Source organism: Gossypium hirsutum, chromosome D11, assembly GCF_007990345.1.
Source record: "Gossypium hirsutum isolate 1008001.06 chromosome D11, Gossypium_hirsutum_v2.1, whole genome shotgun sequence".
Lineage (NCBI taxonomy): Eukaryota > Viridiplantae > Streptophyta > Magnoliopsida > Malvales > Malvaceae > Gossypium > Gossypium hirsutum.
In genome coordinates this window covers 70604590-70629973 of record NC_053447.1, presented here as the reverse complement: position 1 = coordinate 70629973, position 25384 = coordinate 70604590, and the positions used below count along the sequence as shown (strand labels likewise).

At 32.4% G+C, this 25384-nt stretch overlaps 7 protein-coding genes across 7 annotated transcripts; all 7 read left to right on the top strand.

Annotated features, from left to right (window-relative positions):
• The first annotated feature begins 929 nt into the window (after nucleotides 1-929).
• LOC107925741 (arabinogalactan protein 23) lies at nucleotides 930-1377 on the top strand. The gene has a single exon (XM_016856464.2). It carries the CDS (start codon nucleotides 1041-1043, stop codon nucleotides 1278-1280), a length of 240 nt encoding a protein of 79 aa, XP_016711953.1. The 5' UTR covers nucleotides 930-1040; the 3' UTR covers nucleotides 1281-1377.
• Nucleotides 1378-4149: 2772 nt separating this feature from the next.
• Nucleotides 4150-4611, top strand: LOC107925742 (arabinogalactan protein 23). Its single transcript, XM_016856465.2, has one exon. The coding sequence runs from the start codon at nucleotides 4270-4272 to the stop codon at nucleotides 4507-4509; it is 240 nt and encodes a 79-aa protein (XP_016711954.2). The 5' UTR covers nucleotides 4150-4269; the 3' UTR covers nucleotides 4510-4611.
• A 1712-nt stretch (nucleotides 4612-6323) lies between these two features.
• LOC107925744 (arabinogalactan protein 23) lies at nucleotides 6324-6791 on the top strand. The gene has a single exon (XM_016856467.2). It carries the CDS (start codon nucleotides 6444-6446, stop codon nucleotides 6678-6680), a length of 237 nt encoding a protein of 78 aa, XP_016711956.2. The 5' UTR covers nucleotides 6324-6443; the 3' UTR covers nucleotides 6681-6791.
• A 6225-nt stretch (nucleotides 6792-13016) lies between these two features.
• Nucleotides 13017-13502, top strand: LOC107925745 (arabinogalactan protein 23). The gene has a single exon (XM_016856468.2). The coding sequence runs from the start codon at nucleotides 13156-13158 to the stop codon at nucleotides 13390-13392; it is 237 nt and encodes a 78-aa protein (XP_016711957.1). The 5' UTR covers nucleotides 13017-13155; the 3' UTR covers nucleotides 13393-13502.
• Nucleotides 13503-15110: 1608 nt separating this feature from the next.
• Nucleotides 15111-15570, top strand: LOC121223530 (arabinogalactan protein 23). Its single transcript, XM_041105144.1, has one exon. It carries the CDS (start codon nucleotides 15229-15231, stop codon nucleotides 15466-15468), a length of 240 nt encoding a protein of 79 aa, XP_040961078.1. The 5' UTR covers nucleotides 15111-15228; the 3' UTR covers nucleotides 15469-15570.
• A 1507-nt stretch (nucleotides 15571-17077) lies between these two features.
• LOC107925743 (arabinogalactan protein 23) lies at nucleotides 17078-17538 on the top strand. Its single transcript, XM_016856466.2, has one exon. It carries the CDS (start codon nucleotides 17191-17193, stop codon nucleotides 17425-17427), a length of 237 nt encoding a protein of 78 aa, XP_016711955.1. The 5' UTR covers nucleotides 17078-17190; the 3' UTR covers nucleotides 17428-17538.
• A 2284-nt stretch (nucleotides 17539-19822) lies between these two features.
• LOC121223529 (arabinogalactan protein 23) lies at nucleotides 19823-20280 on the top strand. The gene has a single exon (XM_041105143.1). The coding sequence runs from the start codon at nucleotides 19933-19935 to the stop codon at nucleotides 20167-20169; it is 237 nt and encodes a 78-aa protein (XP_040961077.1). The 5' UTR covers nucleotides 19823-19932; the 3' UTR covers nucleotides 20170-20280.
• The last annotated feature ends 5104 nt before the right edge of the window (nucleotides 20281-25384 follow it).

Genomic DNA, 25384 nt, shown 5'->3' with positions numbered 1-25384 from the left:
GGATTTTTTAAACAAGAAATTGGGTTTTTTCCCTACGTTTTGATTGATTTTCATCTTTGTAAATAGAAAATTTTTAAAAATTTATTTTATATGTCTTATTTATGAAAAATTCTTAGTCATTATTAATCAATGTTTTTAAAATTTAGACCATGTAGTTTTAGGATTAATCAAGAAATAAAAAATTAATTAATTTGATATGAACAAAACAAAAAATAATTATTGGGTGGCCAAAATAGAATGCAACGAAAGACATAGTTAAGTGATCATTTTTGTAATTTACCTATAAAAAAATAATTTTCAGCATAGATTTAATGTTCTAGATCATCATTTAATTGATAAAATTTAAAGGATGATCTAATTTGTACATTTCGAAATACATAAAGGCTAATTTAGCCACTGATTCAGTAAAAGGGCTGAAATACAATTCATCCTAAATACATGAGCTTACTTAGTACATTTTTTTTAGAATCTAATTCAACCGTGAAAGTATCTGAAACTTTCTAAGTTGATACAATGCTTAGAACTACCTATAACTCATCCTAACTTTTCTATAGGAGGATAAACCCACTCGAACCCACATTCTCCTGCATTGACAATGATGCTTGACTATCAATTGGATCTCCATGAATTTGTTTTTTCTCCCCAAACAAATTGATATTTCTATTCTGAATAATTTACAAAATGATATTGATTGAGGTAATTATTCTTCTGTAATTTACTACTTTTGTTTCTCTTACCAAATAAAATAAAATAAAATCCCCTTACCTTAAAATCCAGTCAAAATCGCTAAAACAAATTCAAAATTTTGCATGTCTATCCCGCAAACCATGTGAAAACCAAACACGTAATTTTTCTTTTAAACTTCGTCACTAAAAATAGCCATGAATTTGCACCTATAAAATCACCTTCCCCACCACCCTTTTTCTTCAGACCTGCAATAACAAAGCAAATAATAACAATCACCGGCGGATCCCCATTCACCAGTTATTAAACGCAGGTCTCATTCATTTCCGGTGCGTTTAATAATCCCTTTATACGCCATGGACATGAAGAAGGTCTCCACCGCCATCATTGTTGCCGCCGCCTCAATGAGCGCCGTCATGGCCGCAGATGCACCTGCTCCTTCCCCTTCCGCAGGTGGTTCTAGCCCTAGCTCCTCTCCCGCTTTCGCCCCAGCAGCAGGCCCGGATTCCAGCGTCGCTGCCGCCACTTTGCCTGTTCTTGGATCATTGGTTGGGGCTTCCATTGTTTCTTTGTTTTCTTACATGCTACATGTATGAAAAATCAACATGTGAACGAATATTTTATTTTATTTTTTATTTTATTTGTAAGAAACATGTGATGAATAATGAAAAAATTGAAATGGAGCTTTGGAAAGTATGTTGTGTTTATGCCTTTACTTTTCGAATTATTCAAAACAATGATTAACATGAAAATAACAATGAATTATTGAACTAACTAGTATGTAATTAGATAAATGTGAAATGTTGGTTGGTTAACTTGGGTTTTCTTGTTACTTATTTTTATTACATTTGTTATGTTTATAATTGATAATTCAAGTTATATTAGCAACATTGAGTAATCATTACTCAGCGTACATAGTTATTTGTTTCCATGCGTAAGTTGTGGATAAAAGCTATAAATATTTCGTGGTCAAGCATCCAACTCTCCAACTCAACTCAAAAAGCCATTACAATTATGTTTTGTATGCAAAAATTACGAGAAATTATTTTTAACAGTTTTGAAGTCATATAACATGTACCTAAGTTGGTTGGTTTGATGCCTAATTTAGTTTTACCACTTTAAGTAAGTGACCCATAATGCTTAATAGGTTAGATTTTATCTTTTGACTATTAGTTAATTATGCTTGTTTATGTTGGTTTGATTTTTGAATTGATTTATTAAGTGTTTATGCATGGAAGATTTATAATTTAGTGATGGTTGAATGTGTTTAGATGGGTTAATTTGAGATTATGGTTTAAGGTAAGCTTTAGGTCAGCTTGAGTTCAATTGCGTAAGGTTTTGGCTAGTTAGAAGTGGGAAATTTTGTTCATTTGGTCATTAAGTCTAGATACAAGGAGAACATGCCTCAATACTGTTAAAAAGAATTTCTCTTAATTTTTGCATTCAAAAGCCCGATGCCTCAATACATAACTAATTAGTCTCGAGACAATTGCTCTTAGGTCTCGGGACAAGTGGTCTTTGTCTCAAGATAGAAGTACATCGAAGCTAAATTAAATTTTTTGCCTATTCCAAGTCTCAATACAAGAGCTCTTGTCTCAAGGCATTCAAACATCGAACCAAAAGTAGGAAAACATGAGAGGTCAATCTTGAGACATAAAGGACCTTGCCTCGAGACTCAACTTGAGACATGTTAACTTTGAAGCTAAAATTTCCAAAATAATTTATAACCTGTCTCGAGATTCTCCATGTCTGGAGACATAACTTGAAATATGACATTTGAGTTTGGATTCAAGCCCTAATTCTAATATATTAACTCATTATAACCCCATGTATGTAGATGGAATTGATTCTTATGTATGTAGATGGAATTGATTCTTATGAATAGGCTTATTGTTCTGAATGATGAATAAGAATTTAATTTTGCAAATTTATGTCAAGTTAGTTTGAGTTGTTTCGATGACGTAATGTGATGTCACACATTCGGACTTGATGATCAAATTGGGTGTGGGGTGTCACACACAACCTTCTCGACTATAACTTCGCCCATAGGCAACACTTCACCAGCCATGGCCCTCGCAAACGTATGTATGGTTTACACGTGGCTCACCTCTAATCTACCTTGCCAATGATAGGTGTTGAGTCATTCTTTTTCATGGAACACAAGTAAGACCCACGTAGGGCTTTACTATGTCCATATTGATCCCATTATTGCTTATTTAGAAGTTCTACAATGTTTTCTAAGGGACCAAACATGACAAGACCAGTGAAGGCACGTGTTAGGGCCTAATGCCAAGGGGTGATCATCCTTGCCTATAAATACCCCTCCCTTGATAGATTTCTTCTTCAACCTCTCTCTTCCAGCACCTCACCACCGTTTAAACAACCATCCCCCTCTCTTGCCAACCTCTTCTATAATCCTCACTAAGTTTAAACGAGCAAAGATCAACACACAGTTATAAATAAATGAACACGAAAATAATTTTACTTAACGAACACAAATTAAACACAAATAAGCTTTAAAAAATAAATAAATGAACATAAATAAAGACATATTTATTCAAGTTCAATTCATTTATAGTCAGTAAAAGTACTAGGGAAGCCACTGAACTTAGTGGTAGATTGCATTTCGGTTCCTTTATTGAAAAATGAACAAATTAGCCCTTATATATATTTCAAAACGTGCAAATTAGACTGCCGTTAAATTTATATGTAAAATGATGATGTGACACGTTAAATCCTTGCTAAAAATGATTTTTATGGGTAAACTATAAAAATAGTCACTCAACTATGTCTTTTGTTCTATTTGGTTACCCAACTATTAATTTTTTCGATTTAGTTACTCTGAGCTGATGTGGGCTTGTTTTATTAGTCTAGTAACAAAATTAGCTCTCTAATATTTTTACATTCTATCGATTTGATACTAAATATAAAAAAATCAACAAATTTAGCCCTCAATGTTTACAAAATTTGTCATTTTAATTATAATTCTAAAAATAATAATAAATTTGACCCTCAATATGTACAAAATCTATCAATTTAGTCTTAACTCTAAAATTTTAAATATATATTTTTCTAAAAGAATTCAATTTTAGCCAATAAGGACCCAATTGATTAAATAGTAATTGAACTGAAGTGTATATCCACATTGAGAAACCAAATTCTTCAAATTTCATTAGATTGATTGGTTGAATTGATTAAATAGTAAATTGATTCGATTGTTCTTCTGAATAATTTACAAAATGATATTGATTTAGGTAATTATTCTTCTGTAATTTACTACTCTTGTTTCTCTTACCAAAAAAAATCCCCACCTTAAAATCCAGTCTAAATCGCTAAAACAAATTAAAAAATTTGCATGTCTATCCCGCAAACCATGCAAAAACCAAACACGTAAATTTTTTTTTAAATTTCGTCACTAAAAATAGCCATGAATTTTCACCTATAAATGATCCTCCCCAACACCATTCTTCTTCAGACCTGCAATAACAAAGCAAATAATAACTATCACCGGCGGATCCCCATTCTCCAGCAATTAAACGCAGGTCTCGTTCATTTCTGGTGCGTTTAATAATCCCTTTATACGCCATGGACATGAAGAAGGTCTCCACCGCCATCATTGTTGCTGCTGCCTCAATGAGCGCCGTCATGGCTGCCGATGCACCTGCTCCCTCCCCTTCCGCCGGTGGTTCTATTCCTAGCTCCTCTCCCGGTTCCGCCCCAGCATCAGGACCAGATTCCAGCGTGGCTGCCGCAGCCTTGCCGGTTCTTGGATCATTGGTTGGGGCTTCCATTGTTTCTTTGTTTTCTTACATGCTACATGTATGAAAAATCAACATGTGAACGAATATTATATTTTAAATTTTATTTTTTATTTTTTGTAAGAAACATGTGATGAATAATGAAAAAATTGAAATGGAGCTTTGGAAAGGATGTTGTGTTTACGCTGTTACTTTTCGATTTATTCAAAACAAAGAATAACATGAAAATACCAATGAATTATTGAACTAACTAGTATGTAATTAGATAAATGTGGGGTGAAGTTGGAAAATCTTTTATAGAAATCGAGATTAAAATAATTTTTTATGAGTGTTAAAATAGGTATTTAATTATATTTTATGGTATTTAAAACGATTAAATTAAAATTTTAATAATTTTTGGGTTAAATTATAAATTTATTATATATTTAACTTATGCTTTTATGAATTTTGGAGAGTCTCAACCCGTTTTAGGAGAGGGTGTAAAGCCGTTGCAAAGCCCTTGTCAGTCCCTTTCCTTGCCACTAACGAGGGTGAGGATAGGAACAATGACAAAGCTTACTCGAAGCTCGATCTATTTAGAAAACAAATTTTGTTTTCTAGCTCAATTCTAGTTTTTGAGCTTATATTTTAGTTCAAACCCACTCACTTTTTGGATGGACTTTTGGGTTGAATCGAGATGGTCTGTCCCATGATCAAGTCTAGATACAAAAAGAAAAAAAAGAAAGTCAATGGAGTTGTAATCCTCCAATGAAAAAGCAAGACCTCAGTGCGATGAAATTGAATTCCGTTATACATCCAAGCGATCTATTGCGGCATGATTGGGCAATAGAGTGTCCAAATCATGTCAGATTGAAGGTAAACTTAAATCAAAACGAATCCTTAGTCCGGCAATTAAAATAGAATAAAAGATATAGTTGGGTGACTATTTTTATATACCCATAAAAAATAATTTTCAACATATAGATTTAACGTTTCATGTCATCATTTAATAGATAAAATTTAACGGAAGAGTTAATTTGTATATTTCAAAATATATAAAGGTTAATTTACTCATTTTTTTTAAAAAAATTACCAAATTGCAGCCTTCTCCTAATTAATACAGGAGCTTAACTAATAATTTTACCGTTATAGTCTTTTATTCATCAAAATAAAAACTTACCATCCGACCATTTGTCACAGTATATAATATTTTTTAGTACATCTTATTATATAATATTTACATATAAGTGATTAGAATCGCGTCGCTTTACTTTACCATTAAGGTTTTAGTTAAAAAAAATCCATTCAAAATTAATAAATATAAAATCGATGGAATTAGCATTAGTTCAATTAGTGTAGATATTGTTGTCAATATAGGAGGACGTATGTATATTTGTTGCCTAAGTTCATTTTTCAAGTCTATATTGTTGTCTAAACTCTTCTATTTTTTAGGCGAACCTTTAGACCGAGCCAAATAGCCCAATCCATGGACAACTCCACATTTATCATAGTATATAACATTTTTTTAGTACATCTTGTTATATAATATTTACATATAAATGATTAAATCATCTCACTTTACTTCTATCATTTAAATTTTAGTTAAAAAAAATCCATTCAAAATTAATAAATATAAAATCTATGGAATTAATAGACCTTAATTGCATCTCTCATATCCGTGCAAATCAAATTTTACGATTTAAAAAAAATTAAATAGAAATAAATTATCATTCAATCTTAAAATTTAAAATCCCCTTACCTAAAAATCGTTAAAAAAAATTCAAAATTTTGCATGTCTATCCCGCAAACCATGTGAAAACCAAACACGTAATTTTTCCTTTAAACTTCGTCACTAAAAATAGCCATGAATTTTCACCTATAAAAGATCCTCCCCACCATCATTGTTCTTCAGACCTGCAATAACAAAGCAAATAATAACAATCATCGGCGGATCCCCATTCACCGGTAATTAAACGCGGGTCCCTCTCATTTCCGGTGCGTTTAATAATCACTTTATACGCCATGGACATGAAGAAGGTCTCCACCGCCATCATTGTTGCTGCCGCCTCAATGAGCGTCGTCATGGCTGCCGGTGCACCATCTCCTGCCCCTTCAGCCGGTGGTTCTAGTCCTAGCTCCTCTCCTGGTTCCGCTCCAGCATCAGGACCGGATTCCAGCGTGGCTGCCGCTACCTTGCCTGTTCTTGGATCATTGGTTGGGGCTTCCATTGTTTCTTTGTTTTCTTACATGCTGCAGTAAGCTACATGTATGAAAAATCAACATGTCAACGAATATTTTATTATTTTATTATTTTTGAAAGAAACATGTGATGAATATTGAAAAAAATGAATAAAATGGAGCTTTGAATAATATTGTGTTTATGTTTTCTTACGTGTTGTCAGACGCAAAATGGAAGATTGTCGTAATGGAGGTAACTAAAATGAAAGCATTTGAAAAGTTGGATGACCATCTGGATAATTTACCCTTGACAAAAATATATCTTTGAATCATCCTGTGCCTACATAAAAACTCAAATTATGTTACTCCTAAATTGTTGTATTCTAGAGGTAAAATTAAACTTTCTTTAAAGTAATTCACATCTCAAATCTCTTATTTTACTTTATTTTGTTTCTTGCACCACAAGTTTTCTAGTGGTACCACCCAATGTTGTTCCACCAATTTGCGTATTTGCCACACTAGAGTCGATCCACAAGATTTAGACTTACTGCTCAATATAACCGAGATCGCTTCCAAGCTACCACATTCAACTAGTACATTTTCGAACCCCTTTCTCACATTAACTGTAAGCCATCAAAAAGACATCAAAGCTCCACATCAAGGACATTACACTACCCAAGGCTTATGCAAATATCCTAGCATCCATTCGCCTCTACAATTACATACAACACCTCCTACTGAAGCAAGACCAACCCATGTCTTTAAAGCACCATGCCACCATCTATATTGAGTTTGATCCAAGAGGTGGAGCCCAATGCCCGCCCATCTCTTGAAACCTTTTTAAATTGCGGGATTCTCTCGTCATGCATTTTAACACTCTTGGTCTAGCACCAACTACGTTTCATTCCTCATGGAATATCTCAAGTTATTATGGAATGCATTTCTTCAGATTGTATGCAAACTCTGTGGAATGGTGTTTTATCGGATGAGTTCCAACCTTTGAGAGGTATTAGGTAGGGGTTCCATTTATCTCCATATTTATTTATTCTATGTATGGAAAGATTGGGACAATATATTCATAAATTGGTTGGAGAGAGGGTTTGGAAACTAATTTTTTATTGCAAGCATGCCCTAGAGGCGGATGGTTTGTTCCTGTTTATTGAAGCTGATATAGAACAAGTAAAAGTTGTTAAAATAATTTAGAACTTTTTGACTTTTCTCGGATCACAAAGTTAATGCCCAAAAGACCAATGTTTTTCTTTTCAAAGGATACTCCTGCTAATATCGCCTTTCACAGTGTGTCACTATTAGTACCTTTAAGTTTGTCCTTGATAGGGTCTATAGATTACTTGATAGTTGGGATGCTAAACTTATTTCGATGGCGGGTCATGTTACTTTGGTACAATCTATTCTTATGTCAATCCCCAATTATTTTATGCAAACATGTAACACCCTATTAAGTCAAACCCGAAAAACGTGATGTCACATTCATTGATAGGGCAACTGTCGATAAATAATTCGTATAAAAATTCAAAACATACAATTACAAATACGAATGCGTTCCAATTCCCATAATTAGAACATACAATGGTTTAATTGTGAAGTTTGAGCATGAATAGGGTTGAATTGTAAATTTTCAAAATATTAGAGTTAGTATCCATACTTGATTGCTTGGTGTCGATACTTTATTTGGTATCATAAAACTATTTGTTTTAAGAAAATTGTTCATATGATCAAGTATCGATAATTAATACCAGAGTATCGGTACTTTTGCACAGAATTGTCAAATACCACTTTTAAAAATGCCTATGCTTGAACTTAACCAATACAAGTAGTATCAATAAGCACTCCAAAATCTGTCATATAACATAAAAAATTAAATTTAAATATACTAATTTAACCACAAACATCAAGGGTACTACATCATAGACGTAACATCAACCAAAAGTGAATGATGGTCCATTACATCCAACTCATTCCCTATTCTAACATTAAAACATATACTAACCAAATCAACTAGACAATATCTAGGCTTATTCCATTTTACTAGTGCAAATTCAATTATCATGCAACTATAACAATCCATTACTACTCATCCTTCAAATTAAGTCACCTACTAGACCTATTTATTCATCATCATGTAACTGCCATCATGATTTTCACACAAGGTATCAAAATCATTCAATACTCTTTATCAACCTATTATGTTATCTCTTACTCATTAACCACTAAAAACATCACAACATATTATAAACACATAATTCATACCATTGTCAAAACATCATATATCACCATTCCAAATAAACTAATTCAATATTTCCACAATTTGGCATCATAACATATCAAATTAGCTTATATAAACTCAACCTAATCAGCCAAGCCTTTTAACCATTTCATAACATTATATTACCTATGTAATCGCATACCCAAATGCCATTTCAAATGTCAAATGCACAATTCAATCCATTTACTATTGCATATGTTTTCCATTAAGCATTATCTTTGTCATAATTCTATCAACATAGATTTCAAGCCATATCACTTTGCAAGTAAACCAAAACAAGTCCTAAGTACATGCCTTACATAATCGGGCCTTAATGCGGTCTAAAGACTACCGAACAAATACCAGGATAATGTGAGCTTTGGATGATTCGCTTGATGTGTTCTACAAATTGACAATCTACAAGGAAAGAGAAAACAAATGAGGTAAACATATACAATGCTTAGTAACATGACAAATCAAAAATAAAAAAGGTGAGTTAACATTTAACCTCATCATATAACATTTCAATATGAAATAAACCAAATCACTTAGAATCACATTTCAATACCATACTAAAAACCAAATCAACATTTAACCATATGAACATCATTCTCATAATATCAGATCATTCCATCTATTTAACTATTATACATTCAATTTCAATCTAATGTCAATTACCATTTCATTTCCTTATTTGAATTTCGAACCGAATTCTTTGATTTATTACATTTCTATATCGGCCCTCTAGGTTTATATAACTGTTTCGTATAATTTTTCACATACCATCGATATTTATAGATCGCATTATGTATACAAATCATCAAATCATTATATCAACCCAATTTAAATATCATTTATCAAAATTTCATTTTATACCCCTATTAATCTGACTCAGACTTGAATGGATATATGAATCCCACCTATCATACCAATTTGACACCTAGTGCATTATCAGACAATGTCAAAGTAAATATATAGTTTGCGCCCAGTGCTCATCAATGTGTTTGACACCCAGTGCCTCATCGGTATAACTGAAGTAATTTGGCACCCAGTGCCTCATCGACACTCCAACTATATCTGACTCTACCCAAACAATTAATAAGAATAACAATTTCTCAATTTCATTACATAATTTCATTAACCGATCATCAATTCTCAAATATGGTAGCATAACATATAACAATACTGATTCAATTTCACATTTATAAAATTATATAATATTTTCACATATATTCAATTCGGTCATTATCACTTTCAACCGATCTAAATCGAATCAATTTAGCTCATTTCCTCAAATAATCACTTTATCACATAATATATCCTATTTCAGTCCAATTTAAGGTTATTTCCTTAATTATTTCAATTTTCAATTAACTGTTCAATTCCTTACTATTTAGTTCATACCTCACCTCTTTGCACCAAATTGCAAACAATTTAATTTACTATCAAGATACTCAAAATCATAATTCAAATATATAGAAAATTAAGTATAATCCTACCATATGAATTTAACTGGACAAATAGAAAACGGTCAAGTCTCTAAGGACTAATCAATAATTTTACCTTTTTTTCCACGATTACTTCTGATTTGGTTTAATTTTTTAGCTATACAATTTTTCAATTCAATTTATCAATTTCAATCCTCTTATTTCACCCTATTATAAACATATATCAGCTCAATTTTATTATTCGAATGCCCCTAAAGTTTTGCATTTTAATCAATTTAGTCCCTAAAACCAAACTTATCATATCTTCCGAATTTGAACTCCAAAATTTAAACCCACTTCAAATATGTCCCTATACAGCCTCCTATTATCACAATTTACAAAAAAATATAACAATTTCAAATTATTCATAATTTAGTCCCTAAACTCAAAACTAACAATTAGTTTCACAATTTAATCCTTTTTCCATTCCTAAGTTTTTAAAGCATCATTTTAACAACCAAAAGCTTCAATTATCTCTAACGGTGACATTTAAAATCTTTAACATATTTAAAAACGGAGGTACAATATAGCTAGATTTAAGTTACAACGATTACAAAAATATAAAATTTACAAAAAATCAAGCTCAAATATACCTACATGGAAAGTTGTGAAACGGCTGAACTCTCCTAGCTCCAAAAATGTTGTTTTCGTAGGAGAATAAGAAAAATGAGGAAGATGATGGCACTTTCCATGTTTTATTATTTTAAACCTTCTAATTTTTATGTTTTTTTAACTAAAAATCAATATAAAATTTCAACTAAACTAATTCCATGGCAAGCCATTATGTCCAAAATTGGCTTATTGTCAAACAAATCCTCCAATAATTAAATCATACTCAACTAATTAAACAATCCACTTAAATTCAACTTTTACAGTTTTTACATTTAGTCTCTATACCTTAATTACTAATCAATCAATAAAATTTCCGAACTAATAACCATTATAATAATATAAACCATTCATAAATATTATTAAATAATATTTGCTGACTTAGTCCTCAGAAAATGGAATTTTAAAACTATCATTTTTTGTACCATTGAAAATGGGTTGTTACAAAACAACTTTGATACCTAGTATTGCAATGAGTTTTATTTGGGGGACTTCTTCCTTAAGATCTAAACCAACATTAGTGCAATGGGATAACTATTACCAACCTCGGGCTAATGGAGGACTGGGTCTTCGACATTTAAGGCAGTAAAATGAGTCTTTCCTCTTAAAGTTGGGCTTTAATTTCAGTACTAACAAGAATGCTTTATGGGTTCAAGTGATCAGAGATAAATACAAATTTCAGGAGGTATGTCCATTGGTAATTACGTGCAACATAAGCTCTTTTGTATGGAAGTCCATTGCAAAAGTTTGACCTCTCTTACGAGATAGCCTCTGTTGGTCCATAGTAGATGGGAATTCAGTCAAATTTTGGGTTGATGATTGGATTCCTGAGGTAGGTCCTTTGATACTTCATGATCCGAATAATATGGCTCGAGATGATAATCCCATCCTCTAAGATTTGGTTAGAAATGACGGTGAATGGAATTGGAGGTATATTAGAAATCATTTGGACGAACCTTTTTTTGACAAAAAAGCTGGTGTTCTACCCCCTCGTGCACTTGCTGGATCGAATTCATTAGTATCTAAATGGTCTATGAATGGAGACTTAACTGTTAAAATAGCCTATACTTTCTTATCTCATGATTCCTGGAATAGTTCGGACAATAAATGGGAACTTTCTTGGTCCTATGGTGGTTCGCAATGTGTTCGACAGTTTTTATGGCTAATTTTATAAGAGCGACTCCTCTCAAACGTGGAAAGATGCAGACGCAGACTGACGGATGACACTAGTTGCTGCATTTTGGATCTGCAGAAGAAAATATTCTAAGCTCAAGAAGTATGGAAGCAGTTCATTCTGAATTCATTCTACTCCAGGTTCTTATCTCCGTCACTTTTATCTTGAGTGAATGTCAATCTTTCTAATGAACCGAATTTACAATTCAAAGATGTTAATTGGAACACCCTATTCGGTATCCTATGTCGGTTTGTATGGAAACAAAGGAATTCTTTTGTTTTTGAAAATGTTCCTCGTAATTCTGGTATGGTTGTAGGAGTGGGGTTGTGAATGTTAAACATAATAGGGAACCAAAAATTAAGGTTAAAAACCGAATCAGACCAAGCACCTGGCACTCACTAATAGTTAGTTGTGTCAAAATGAACACAAATGGTGCAAGGAAACCTCATACCGGACTTGCCTGCTCAGTTGAGGCGTATTGAACAAGGCACTAGTATGCAGAATAAAAGAGCTTTACGCTCGAACATAGATGTTTGAATCGAGCATATTTATAAGGAATCTAATGGAGCGACTAATGCCTTAGTTGGCATGATGTTTGACCATTAATTGAGTCTCCATGAATTTGCTTCTTCTCCCCAACAAATTGATACTTCCATTCAGAATAATTTACAAGATGATATTATTTAATTATTGTTCTCTAATTTAGTACTCTTCTCTCTTAAAAAATAGTTTTAAATTCCCTAGCCTAAAAATCCAGTCAAAATCGTTAAAGAAAATTCAAAATTTTGCATGTCTATCCCGCAAACCATGCGAAAACCAAACACGTATTTTTTTTTTTTAAATTTCGTCACTAAAAATAGCCATGAATTTTCACCATAATGATCCTCCCCAACATCATTCTTCTTCAGACCTGCAATAGCAGAGCAAATAATAACAATCACCGGCGGATCCCCATTCTCTAGTAATTAAACGCAGGTCTCATTCATTTCCGGTGCGTTTAATAATCCCATTTTTTATAACACCATGGACATGAAGAAGATCTCCACCGCCATCATTGTTGCCGCTGCCTCAATGAGCGCCGTCATGGCCGCTGGTGCACCATCTCCTGCCCCTTCCGCCGGTGGTTCTAGTCCTAGCTTCTCTCCTGGTTCCACCCCAGCATCAGGACCGGATTCCAGCGTAGCTGCCGCAACCTTGCCTGTTCTTGGATCATTGGTTGGGGCTTCCATTGTTTCTTTGTTTTCTTACATGCTGCAGTAAGCTACATGTATCAAAACTGAGCATGTCAACAGAATATATTATTTTATTTTTTTTGAAAGAAACATGTGATGAATATTGAATAAAATTGAATAAAATGGAGCTTTGAATAATATTTTGTGTTTATGTTTTACGTTTTGATTTCCGAAATTAAAATTACGATAAATTAAAGTAATTGAATTAACTTTTTAAGTTTTAAACATGAAAATAACATTAAATTATTGAACTAATAACCAGCATGTAACAATTTCATCCTTTTGTAATTCTAATATGTATAAAATTTTAGACCAACAAATAAAATTGTTTTATATTTTTATGATAGTAAAACTGTAATTTCACTATTTTAAAATTTTATAAATTACAAAGGGGCCTAAATGAAAAAGTTTTCATTTTAGGGGAGGCCGAGGCCTTGCTAACCCTGTATGATTTATGTATCTGACAAGGTTTAGTTTGTTTAGCTCCGATGGGGTTAAAAATAACAATTGAGTATGTGCTTGGATTCAACCCGACCTGAAAACTGGGCCTAAAATTTTACCCAAATTTGACCTGAATAAAAATGCTAAAACCCGAGTCTGGCGCGGCCTGTCTGTATTAAAATTTTTTTATATTATTATTTTTATATAAAAATAAATTCAAAAAGAATAATACATCAAATACAATAAAATAAGAGTTATAATAACAACAAAATAATAGCAATATAATAGCAAAACGCCACAAAAATAGTGGCAAAACAACAACAAAAACAGTGAAAATAGCAGCAAAAAGCAGTAGGTTTTTTTTTACAAATTCGACCAGGCCAAAAAAAGTTTACCCAATGCCTGACTCGTTTAGAAATCAGGCCTCATTTTTTTTGCCTAAACTCATTTTTCGAGCCTATATTTTTGCACAAATCCTTTCACTTTTTGAGTGGATCTTCGGGCCAGGTGACTCGACCCATGATTAGGTTTAGATACAAAAGGAAAGAAAAAGTTGGTGGGGTTGTAATCCTCCAATGAAAAAGTAAAGCCTCTGTGCAATGAAGTTGAATCCCATTTATACATCCAAGTGATTGAGTTGAGCATGATTGGGCAATAAAGTGCCAAATCGTGCCACGTTCAAGGTAAACTTAAATCCAAATGAATTTTTAGTTGGGTAACCAAAATAGAACAATAGACATGATTGGGTGACAATTTTTATATACCCATAAAAGATAATTTTCAACATAATGAGCTAATTTGTACATTTTGAAATATATAAAGATTAATATACTCATTTTTTTAATAAAAATACCAAAATGCAATCTTCCCCAAATACGGAAACTTAACTAATAATTTTACCTTCATAGTCTTATATTCATCTCAATAAAAACTTACCATCCGACCATTTATCATTGTACATCTTATTATATATTATTTACATATAAATTTTTAGAATCTCTCACTTTACTTTACCATTAAGGTTTCGTAAAAGAATCATATCCGTCGAAATCAAATTTATAATTTTAAAAATAATAATGAAAAAAAACATATTCAAATAATTTAATTAAATTTAAATAAAAATTCATTATCATTTAATCTTAAATTTTAAAATCTCATTATCTAAAAATCGTTAAAAATATTAAAAAATTTGCATGTCTATCCCGCAAATCATGCGAGAACCAAACACGTAATTTAAAAAAAAAAAATCATCACTAAAAATAGCCATGAATTTTCACCTATAAAAGATCCTCCCCAACATCATTGTTCTTCAGACCTGCAATAACAAAGCAAATAATAACAATCACCGGCGGATCCCCATTCTCCAGCAATTAAACGCAGGTCTCGTTCATTTCTGGTGCGTTTAATAATCCCTTTATACGCCATGGACATGAAGAAGGTCTCCACCGCCATCATTGTTGCTGCCGCCTCAATTAGCGTCGTCATGGCTGCCGATGCACCTGCTCCCTCCCCTTCCGCCGGTGGTTCTATTCCTAGCTCCTCTCCCGGTTCCGCCCCAGCATCAGGACCAGATTCCAGCGTGGCTGCCGCAGCCTTGCCGGTCCTTGGATCATTGGTTGGGGCTTCCATTGTTTCTTTGTTTTCTTACATGCTACATGTATGAAAAATCAACATGTGAACGAATATTATATTTTATATTATATTTTTTATTTTTTGAAAGAAACATGTGATGAATAATGAAAAAATTGAAATGGAGCTTTGGAAAGTATGTTGTGTTTATGCTTTTACTTTTCCATTTATTCAAAACAATGAATAACATGAAAATAACAATGAATTATTGAACTAATTAGTATGTAATCAGATAAATGTGGGCTTGTTTTATTGGTCTAGTAATAAAATTAGCTCTCTAATATTTATACATTTTATCGATTTGATCTTAAATATAAAAATTAAACAAATTTAGCCCTCAATATTTACAAAATTTATTTTTTTAATTATAATTTTAAAAAAATAATAAATTTGACCCTCAATATTTATAAAATCTATCAATTTAGTCCTACCTCTAAAAATTTAAATATATGTTTTTATAAAAGAAATTCATTTTTAGCCAATAAGGACCCAATTGATTAAATAGTAATTGAACTGAAGTGTATATCCACCTTGAGAAACCAAATTCTTCAACTTTCATTAGATTAGTTGGTTGAATTGATTAAATAGTAAATTGATTCGATTATTTAATAATAGCTAACAAGACAAAAGCTGTAAAAAAATTATTTAAAATTAAATAAAAACATATTTCTCTAAATATATATTTAAAATTTTTATTGGATTTTTTAAACAAGAAATTGGGTTTTTTTTCCTATGTTTTGATTGATTTTCATCTTTGTAAATATAAAATTTTTAAAAATTTATTTTATATGTCTTATTTATGAAAAATTCTTAGTCATTATTAATCAATGTTTTTAAAATGTAGAACCATATAGTTTTAGGTTGAATCAAGAAATAAAAAATTAATTAATTTGATATGAACAAAACAAAAAATAATAAGTGGGTGACCAAAATAGAATACAACGAAAGACATAGTTAACTGATCATTTTTATAGTTTACTTATAAAAAATAATTTTCAGCATAGATTTAACGTTCCACATCATCATTTAATAGATAAAATTTAAAGGATGATCTAGTTGTACGTTTCGAAATATATAAAGGCTAATTTAGCCACCTTTTTAGCAAAAGGGCTGAAATGCAATACACCCTAAATACAGGAGCTTACTTAGTACTTTTTTTTATAATTTAATTCAACCGTGAAAGTATCTGAAACTTTTTAAGTTGATACAATGCTTAGAACTACTCATAACTCATCCAAGCTTTTTAGTAGGAGGATAAACCCTCTCGAACCCACATTCTCCTGTATTGACAATGATGTTTAACTATCAATTGGATCTTCATGAATTTATTCTTTCTCCCTCGACAAATTGATATTTTCATTCTGAATAATTTACAAAATGATATTGATGGAGGTAATTATTCTTCTGTAATTTACTACTCCTGTTTCTCTTACCAAAAAATAATAATAATAATAATAATAATAAAAATAAAATCCCCTTACCTTAAAATCCAGTCAAAATCGCTAAAACAAATTAAAAAATTTGCATGTCCATCCCGCAAACCATGCAAAAACCAAACACGTAAATTTTTTTTAAAAATTTCGTCACTAAAAATAGCCATGAATTTTCACCTATAAATGATCCTCCCCAACACCATTCTTCTTCAGACCTGCAATAACAAAGCAAATAATAACAATCACCGGCGGATCCCCATTCTCCAGAAATTAAACGCAGGTCTCGTTCATTTCCGGTGCGTTTAATAATCCCTTTATACGCCATGGACATGAAGAAGGTCTCCACCGCCATCATTGTTGCTGCTGCCTCAATGAGCGCCGTCATGGCTGCCGGTGCACCTGCTCCTTCCCCTTCCGCCGGTGGTTCTAGTCCTAGCTCCTCTCCTGCTTCCGTCACAGCATCAGCACCAGATTCCAGCGTGGCTGCCGCAACCTTGCCTGTTCTTGGATCATTGGTTGGGGCTTCCATTGTTTCTTTGTTTTCTTACATGCTGCAGTAAGCTACATGTATCAAAAATGAACATGTGAACGCATATTTTATTTTATTTATTATTTTTTGTAAGAAACATGTGATGAATATTGAAAAAATTGAAATGGAGCTTTGAAAAGTATTTTGTTTTTATGCTTTTACTTTTCGATTTATTCAACTAATAACATGAAAATAACAATGAATTATTGAACTAATAAATGGTATGTAAATAGATAAATGCAGGGGGAAGTTGGAAATTTTTTTTTAGGGAAATAAAGGTTAAAGTATATATTTTATTAGAGTTAAAATACGTATTTAATTATATTTTATGGTATTTAAAATGATTAAATTGAAAATTTAGCAATTTTGGTGTTAACTTATAATTTATCATATATTTAAGGGTAAATTATAAAAATAGTCACTTTTATTTGCCTTAGGTTACATTTTAGTCACTTATATTTGAAATATTACGTTATCGTTTGTTAGAAAGTGGTCACTCTGCGCCATTAAACTCCGTTACCTCTCTAACGGCAATCCTAAGTGGTAGTCCAAATCGATTTTAAATGCCAACTTGGATGCCTAATTGGTACGAGAATAGGTTTTTAATTAACTAAATTTAATTAATTGTAAATTTTAAATTAATTACACCTTGAATTGGAAAACAAAAACCGTTCGTCTTAACAAAAACTATTCTCATCCCAGTTGGACATCCAAGTTGGCATTTAAAACCCATTTAGACTGCCATCTAGGGTTGTTGTTAGGGAGGTAACAGAGATGAATGACAATGTGACTATTTCGTAACAAAACGATAAGACAAGTGACTAAAACATAACATTTCAAATAGAAGTGACTAAAATGTATTATAAGACAAACAAAAGTGACTATCCCACATAGGATTGTCGTTAGGGAGGTAATGGAGCTGAACGGAAAAGTGACTACTTCATAACAAAATGATAATGTAAATGATTAAAACATAACATTTCAAATATAAATGACTAAAATATAATCTAATACAAACAAAAGTGATTATTTTTACAGTTTACCTTATATTTAACTTATGTTTTTATGAATTTTGGAGAGTCTAAACCCATTTAAGAGAGGGTGTAAAGCCCTTATCAACCCCCTCCTTTTGCCTCCTACCACTAAAGAGGGTGAAGATAGGAATGAAGACAAAGAGGGTGTTTAAATATATTTGTATTTATTTTATAGTTGTAATTAATTGAATTTTATATTATAATTGATTGGACAATATAGTTGTTTTATAATTGCATTTTCTTTGTACTTCCTGAATTTAGAAAAAACTTCAAATTTGACTCATGTTAATTTTGTGGTCTATTTTACTATTAAAATATAATAGTATGGAAAGACGCGGATTGACGGATGCATTTGTGGATTTGTAGAAGAAATTTATTTCATGTACTTCATGATTGTTCCAAAGCTGAGGATAGTTCATTCCGATTTCATTTTACTCCAAGTTCTTATGTCCGTCACTTTTATCTTGGGTGAATGTCAACCTTTCTAATAAACTAAATTTACATTTCAAAGATGTTAATTGAATCACCTGTGAGGTATACTATGCTAGTTTGTATGGAAACAAAAGAATTCTTTTGTTTTTGAAAATGTTACTCATAATTTTAGTATGCTTGTAAGACCGGCTTGGAGTTGAGTTGTGAATGTTAAACATAATAGGGAACCAATGATTAAGGTTAAAAATTGAATCAAACCAAACACCTGACAGCAACCAATAATTGATTGCGTCAAAATGAACACAGACGGTGCAGCGAAACCTTATATCAAACTTGTCTGCTCAGCTGAGTTTGCTAGAGACAACCATGGTAGATGGATATTTGGCTATGATCATAATATTGGGAAATGTAGTGTTGAACAAGCAGAACCTTGGCCAAGCTATGGTGGACTTAAATTGCTTTGGTCTGAAGGGTGGAAATTGATTATTTTAGAATGTGATTGTTTAACTATAGTTGAAGCAATTAATGGTGACTATAAAGGTGTAGTGAAAAGGGAACTAGTATACAGAATAAAAGAGCTTTGCGCAGTTCACATCAAGCATATTTAAGGAAAACTAACGCAGTGACTAATGCCTTAGCTGAAATGATGTTTGACTATAATTGGGTCTCCATTATTTTTATTTTTTCTCCCCAACAATTGATACTTCCATTCTAAATAATTTGCAAGATGATGTTGATGTAATTACAGCTAATTTACTACTCTCTTTCTCTTAAAAAAAATATTAAAATCCCCCTATCTAAAAAATCCAGTCAAAATCGTTAAAAAAATATTTAAAAAAATTGCATGTCTATCCCGCAAACCATGCGAGAACCAAACACGTAATTTTTTTTAAAAAAAATTTCGTCACTAAAAATAGTCATGAATTTTCACCTATAAAAGATCCTCCCCCACCATCATTGTTCTTCAGACCTGCAATAACAAAGCAAATAATAACAATCACCGGCGGATCCCCGTAATTAAACGCAGGTCTCATTCATTTCCGGTGCGTTTAATAATCCTTTTATACGCCATGGACATGAAGAAGGTCTCCACCGCCATCATTGTTGCTGCCGCCTCAATGAGCGCCGTCATGGCCGCCGATGCACCATCTCCTGCCCCTTCAGCCGGTGGTTCTAGTCCTAGCTCCTCTCCTGGTTCCGCTCCAGCATCAGGACCGGATTCCAGCATGGCTGCCGCTACCTTGCCTGTTCTTGGATCATTGGTTGGGGCCTCCATTGTTTCTTTGTTTTCTTACATGCTACAATAAGCTACATATATGAAAAATGAACATGTGAACGAATGTTTTATTTTATTCTTTTTGAAAGAAACATGTGATGAATACTGAAAAAAAAATTGAATAAAATGGAGCTTTGAATAATATTTTGTGTTTATGCGTTTACTTTTCGATTTCTTCAACTAATAGCAATGAATAACATGAAAATAACAAACTAATAACTAGTATGTAATTAGATAAATGCAGGGCGAGATTAAAAAATATATATTTTCACGAGAGTTAAAATAGTTAATTATATTTTATGGTATTTAAAATGATTAAATTGAAATTTTAACAATTTTGGGGTTAAATTATAACTTTATCCTATATTTAACTTGTGCTTTTATTAATTTTGAAGAGTAACTTTTTGGACGTGCCTTTAAGTTGGACCGAATGACCCCGTCTATGATTAAGTCTCGATCAAAAGGAAAAAAGAAGAAGAAGAAATCCTCCCATGAAAAAGTAAGGCCTCAGTGCGATGAAATTGAATCCCATTATGCATCCAAGCTATTGATCGTGACACGATTGGGCAATAAAGTGTCCAAATCATGTCACATTAAAGGTAAACTTAAATTCAAACGGATTCTTTTTCACATAATCATTTAATAGATAAAATTTAACGGATAAGTTAATTTGTATATTTCGAAATATATAAAGATTAATTTGCTCATTTTTTCAATAAAAGGGCCGAAATGCAATCTTCCCCTATGTACAGGAGCTTAACTAAGAATTTTACCTTTATAGTCTTATATTCATCTCAACAAAAACTTACCGACCATTTATCATGGTATATAATATTTTTTAGTACATCTTATTATATAATATTATATAAATATAATATTTACATATAAATTATCAGAATCATCTCGCTTTACTTTAGCATTACGGTTTTAGTTTTAAAAAATATCTATTCAAAATTAATAAATATAAAATTTATGAAATTAGTCGATTGAGTCTTAGCTCAATTGTCATAGACATTGTTGTCAATGCAGAATGACGTATATATATTTTTTTACTAAGCCCATTTTTTGGATCTATATTTTTATCTAAACCTTCCCAATTTTTAGGTGGGCTTTTGGACCGGGCCGAATAGTTCGATCCATGAATAAATCTACATTTATCATAGTACATAATATTTTTTTAGTACATCTTATTATATAATATTTACATATAAATGATTAGAATTGTCTCACTTTACTTTAGGTTTTAATTAAAAAATATCCATTCAAAATAAATAAATATAAAATCTATGGAATTAATACACATTAATTCCACCTCACAACCTGTTTCGTAAAAAAAATCATATCCGTCCAAATCAAATTTTACGATTTTAAAAATAATAATGAAAAAAATAAAACATATTCAAATAATTTAATTAAATTTAAATAAAAATTCATTATCATTCAATATTAAAACATATTCGATTGGATCGGGCCATTGGTAATGGTGAGTGGTGTCATACCTTTTCTGATGCCTTGGTGTTTCACCTTCCACGGCTGAAATCAGATCATATGCCTATTCTCATTTCTATGACTAGTCCTAGTTCTGTGTGTAAGGCCATTCCATTTCTTGGCTTCTTGGATTAATCATCCGAATTTTGATCAACTTGTTCGAGAAAAATGGAGGTTTGGGCCAAATATTGCATACAATCTTGCCTCTTTGATGGAGGTTTTCAGAAAGTGGAACTTTGAGATTTATGGTCACATTGGTCATAGGAAAAGGCTTCTAGCTAATCGTATTGCTAAGGTTCAAGCTGCTCCAGATAGGAGGTCTTCTATTTTCCTTTTGAATCGGGAACACGACTTGTGGATTGAGTATGAAACGGTCTTGGATGAAGAAGAAAGCCTAAGGAGACAAAAGTCGAGAGTGGATTAGGCCTAGTTTGGTGATCGAAACACTAAATATTTCCATAATAAAACGATCCGAATGCGTAATTTCAATAAGATTTTAACTTTGAAAGTGGGAGACTCTTGGTGTTATGATGATGTGATCTTGTAGGAGGAAGCAATTCGTTATTCTTCATCTCTTTACTCGTTGGATGATCAAGCTCATTTCTTGTTTCCGTTGCGGGGTCGGTTTCCAAAGTTGGTGCAAAATTCTATTGATCCATTGACTATGGATGTGTCAGATGAGGAAATTTGCAATGCTCTTTTTAGCATGGGTCCCTTGAATGCCTCGGGACCGAATGAGCTTCATGCGTTATTCTATTAGAGTCAATGGAGTATTGTTGGTTTTCATGTTTGCAGTTGGGTTCGAAGTGAGTTCTCAGGGTCTCCTCTCGATCATTCGATAGACAAGACATTGTTGGTCCTTATTCCGAAAACTTATAATCCGGAGTCCTTATCCCAATACCGGCCAATTAGCCTCTGTAATGTCTAGTATAAGATTGTAACAAAGGTAATAGCCAATCGATTCAAACTTGTTTTCCCTCTTCTCATTGCTCAGAATCAAGTAAGTTTTGTTGCAGGAAGATAGATAACTGACAACATTATCATTGCCCAAGAGATAGTTCACTCTATACGAACTAAGAAAGGCAAGAAGAGTTGGATGGCTATTAAGGTGGATCTCGAGAAAGCCTATGACAGGATTCGGTGGGACTTTATTGCAAACACTTTATTGGATACAGGTATTCCTTCGTCCTTATCAAATGTTATTATGAACTGTGTTTCTACTCTGTCTATGCAGATCATGTGGAATGGTAATACTACGGAGGAATTCCAACCAACGAGAAGTATCCGGTAGGGATGCCCATTATCTTCGTATATTTTCGTTCTATGTATGGAGAGACTGGGACTGCTTACTCATAAAGAGGTTAAGGATAAGACGTGGAAACTTTTTCAGTTGGTAAAAATGGGCCGCCAGTGTCACATATATGAATCAAGCTATAAGAATTCGGAATGTTCTAAGGCTTTTTGGAGCAGCGTCGGGGCATAAAGTCAATGGGCCAAAAACTAACATTTTCTTTTCAAAGATTATTGAGGTTAATGTTTCTGCTAAATTTGTAGTACATTGGGATTTAGCATGACTGGTGATTTGGATTTTTATTTGGGTGTACCGTTATTTCATCGACGAGTTACAATGAACACTTTCCATTTTGTTATTGACAAGATCTGGAGGAAGTTGGATAGTTGGGATGCTAAGCCACTTTCAATGGTAGGTCGAGTCATTTTGGCACGATCAGTCTTGCTATCAATCCCTAACTACTTCATGCAATCTGTTAAGATTCCTATTTCTGTCTGTAATGAGATTGAAAATAGAGCTCAAGGTTTTATTTGGGGGAGTTCCAATACAAATCAACAGCCTTCTTTAGTTAGGTGGAATGATTGTTGCCAACCACTTTCTAATGGAGGCAGTCCAGAACGACTCTTTTCTACTCATGTTACACTACACCAAAATAGGCTTTTAGCAGCACTTTTAGCGGTGTTTAGACCAAAAACGCCGCTAATAATCGAGAAATAGCGGCATTTTAGGAAAATCGCCGCAAAAAATAACAAATAGTGGCACTTTCTTGGAAAACACCACAAATAATAAAAGCAAACGGCGTCGTTTGCTGGCCTTTCGGACAAATGAGTGGCGTTTTTAGTAAAGCGCCGCTAATGCTCTGGTTATTAGCTGTGTTTTTTAAACAGCGCCGCTAATGGTCAGTGTTTTTAGCGGCGCTTTTAATATAGCACGCTAATGCTAAGATTTTTAGTGGCGTTTTTTGTAAATCGTCGCTAATCTAAGTGTTTTAGCGGCGTTTTCGTTGAAGCGCCGCAAAAATAATTTATCTTAATTGAACTATTATTTATATTATTTAAATGAAATTAAACTTATTTCTAATAGAATATGTAAAATCTTCAAGAAAAAATAACAGGTATAAATAATTTGAAATAAAACACATGGAAAAATTAAAATACTATTATTTAAAATAATTTTAAAGTTTGTTGGGTACATGATTACTAATTGTTTTTAATTTATATATTAAAAAATTTGAAATTATTATCGTAATTAAAAGAGATAGTATTAATTTAAATTTAAAATATTGAATTAAGCGTATCATCACTATAGTTAATTTAGAGTTTTAGGTTTTAGGGGTATATATATATATGATATTATTAATTTAAGATTTTAGGTCAGTTAATTTAGGGGTTACTATTTTAAGGTTATTATTATAATTGATTAGGAGTATATATATTGGATTTAGGGATATGGTTTAAGGGCTGAGATAATAAATTGGGGTTTAATTTCCTCACAAATAAAAAAGCTTTATGGGTTATTTTCCTGAGAGCTAAATACAAAATAGTTGATGATTTCCTGGTTGACATTACAAAGAATTGTTGTTCCTTTCTTTGGAGATAACTTGCTAAGATTTGGCCACTTTTGCGTAAATGTGTTGCATGGTTTGGGGGTGATGGTAATCGTATCAAATTTTGGACTGATAATTGGGTCATTGAGGTTGGACCTTTGATTAATTTTTGCCATAACATCTCGCTTATTAATGAATCCATTTCTTTTAGGGAAATGGTGTCGATGGACGAGGATTGGAACCGGCAGTACCTAAGATGTTTCTTAGATGATATTATTTTATCTTACATTGCAGCTATTCCAGTTCCTAATTGCCTAGTTGGTCCCGATTCAATGATGTCACAATGATATTTTAATGGGAGTTTATCAGTTAAGTCTACCTATAATTTTCTCAATAAAGATGCCTTGAATCCTTCGTAAGATAGTTGGAAAATCGTCTGGTCTTTTGCAAGGCCACAACGTGTAAGACAATTTCTTTGGATGGTTTTCAAGGAACGCTTATTAACTAATGTGGAACATTGTAGAAGAGGTATGTCAGATTCTTCTTCTTGTAAGTTTTGCAGATGTAAAAATGAATCTATTATTCATTCCTTAAAGGATTGTTGTAAGGTAAGAGATATTTGGGAGCAGGTTATTCCTCCGAGATTATTGCATCGTTTCTTCTCTTACTCGCTAAAGACTGGCTAAGGGTTAAATTGAGGAATGTATTTGGCTTAGTTTTTCATGAACTTGATTGAAGGTCTCTGTTTGGTATGCTCTGTTGGAAGATTTGGAAACATAGATGTTTGTATGTGTTCCAGGATGTTCCGTTCAGTAAAGATTTTATCTTTCACTCTTCATGGAATTAGGTTAATGCTCTAAGTGCACAGCTGGAAGACCGGATGATTGTTCCAGAAGACAAACTAGGTGTACCCGATGGATC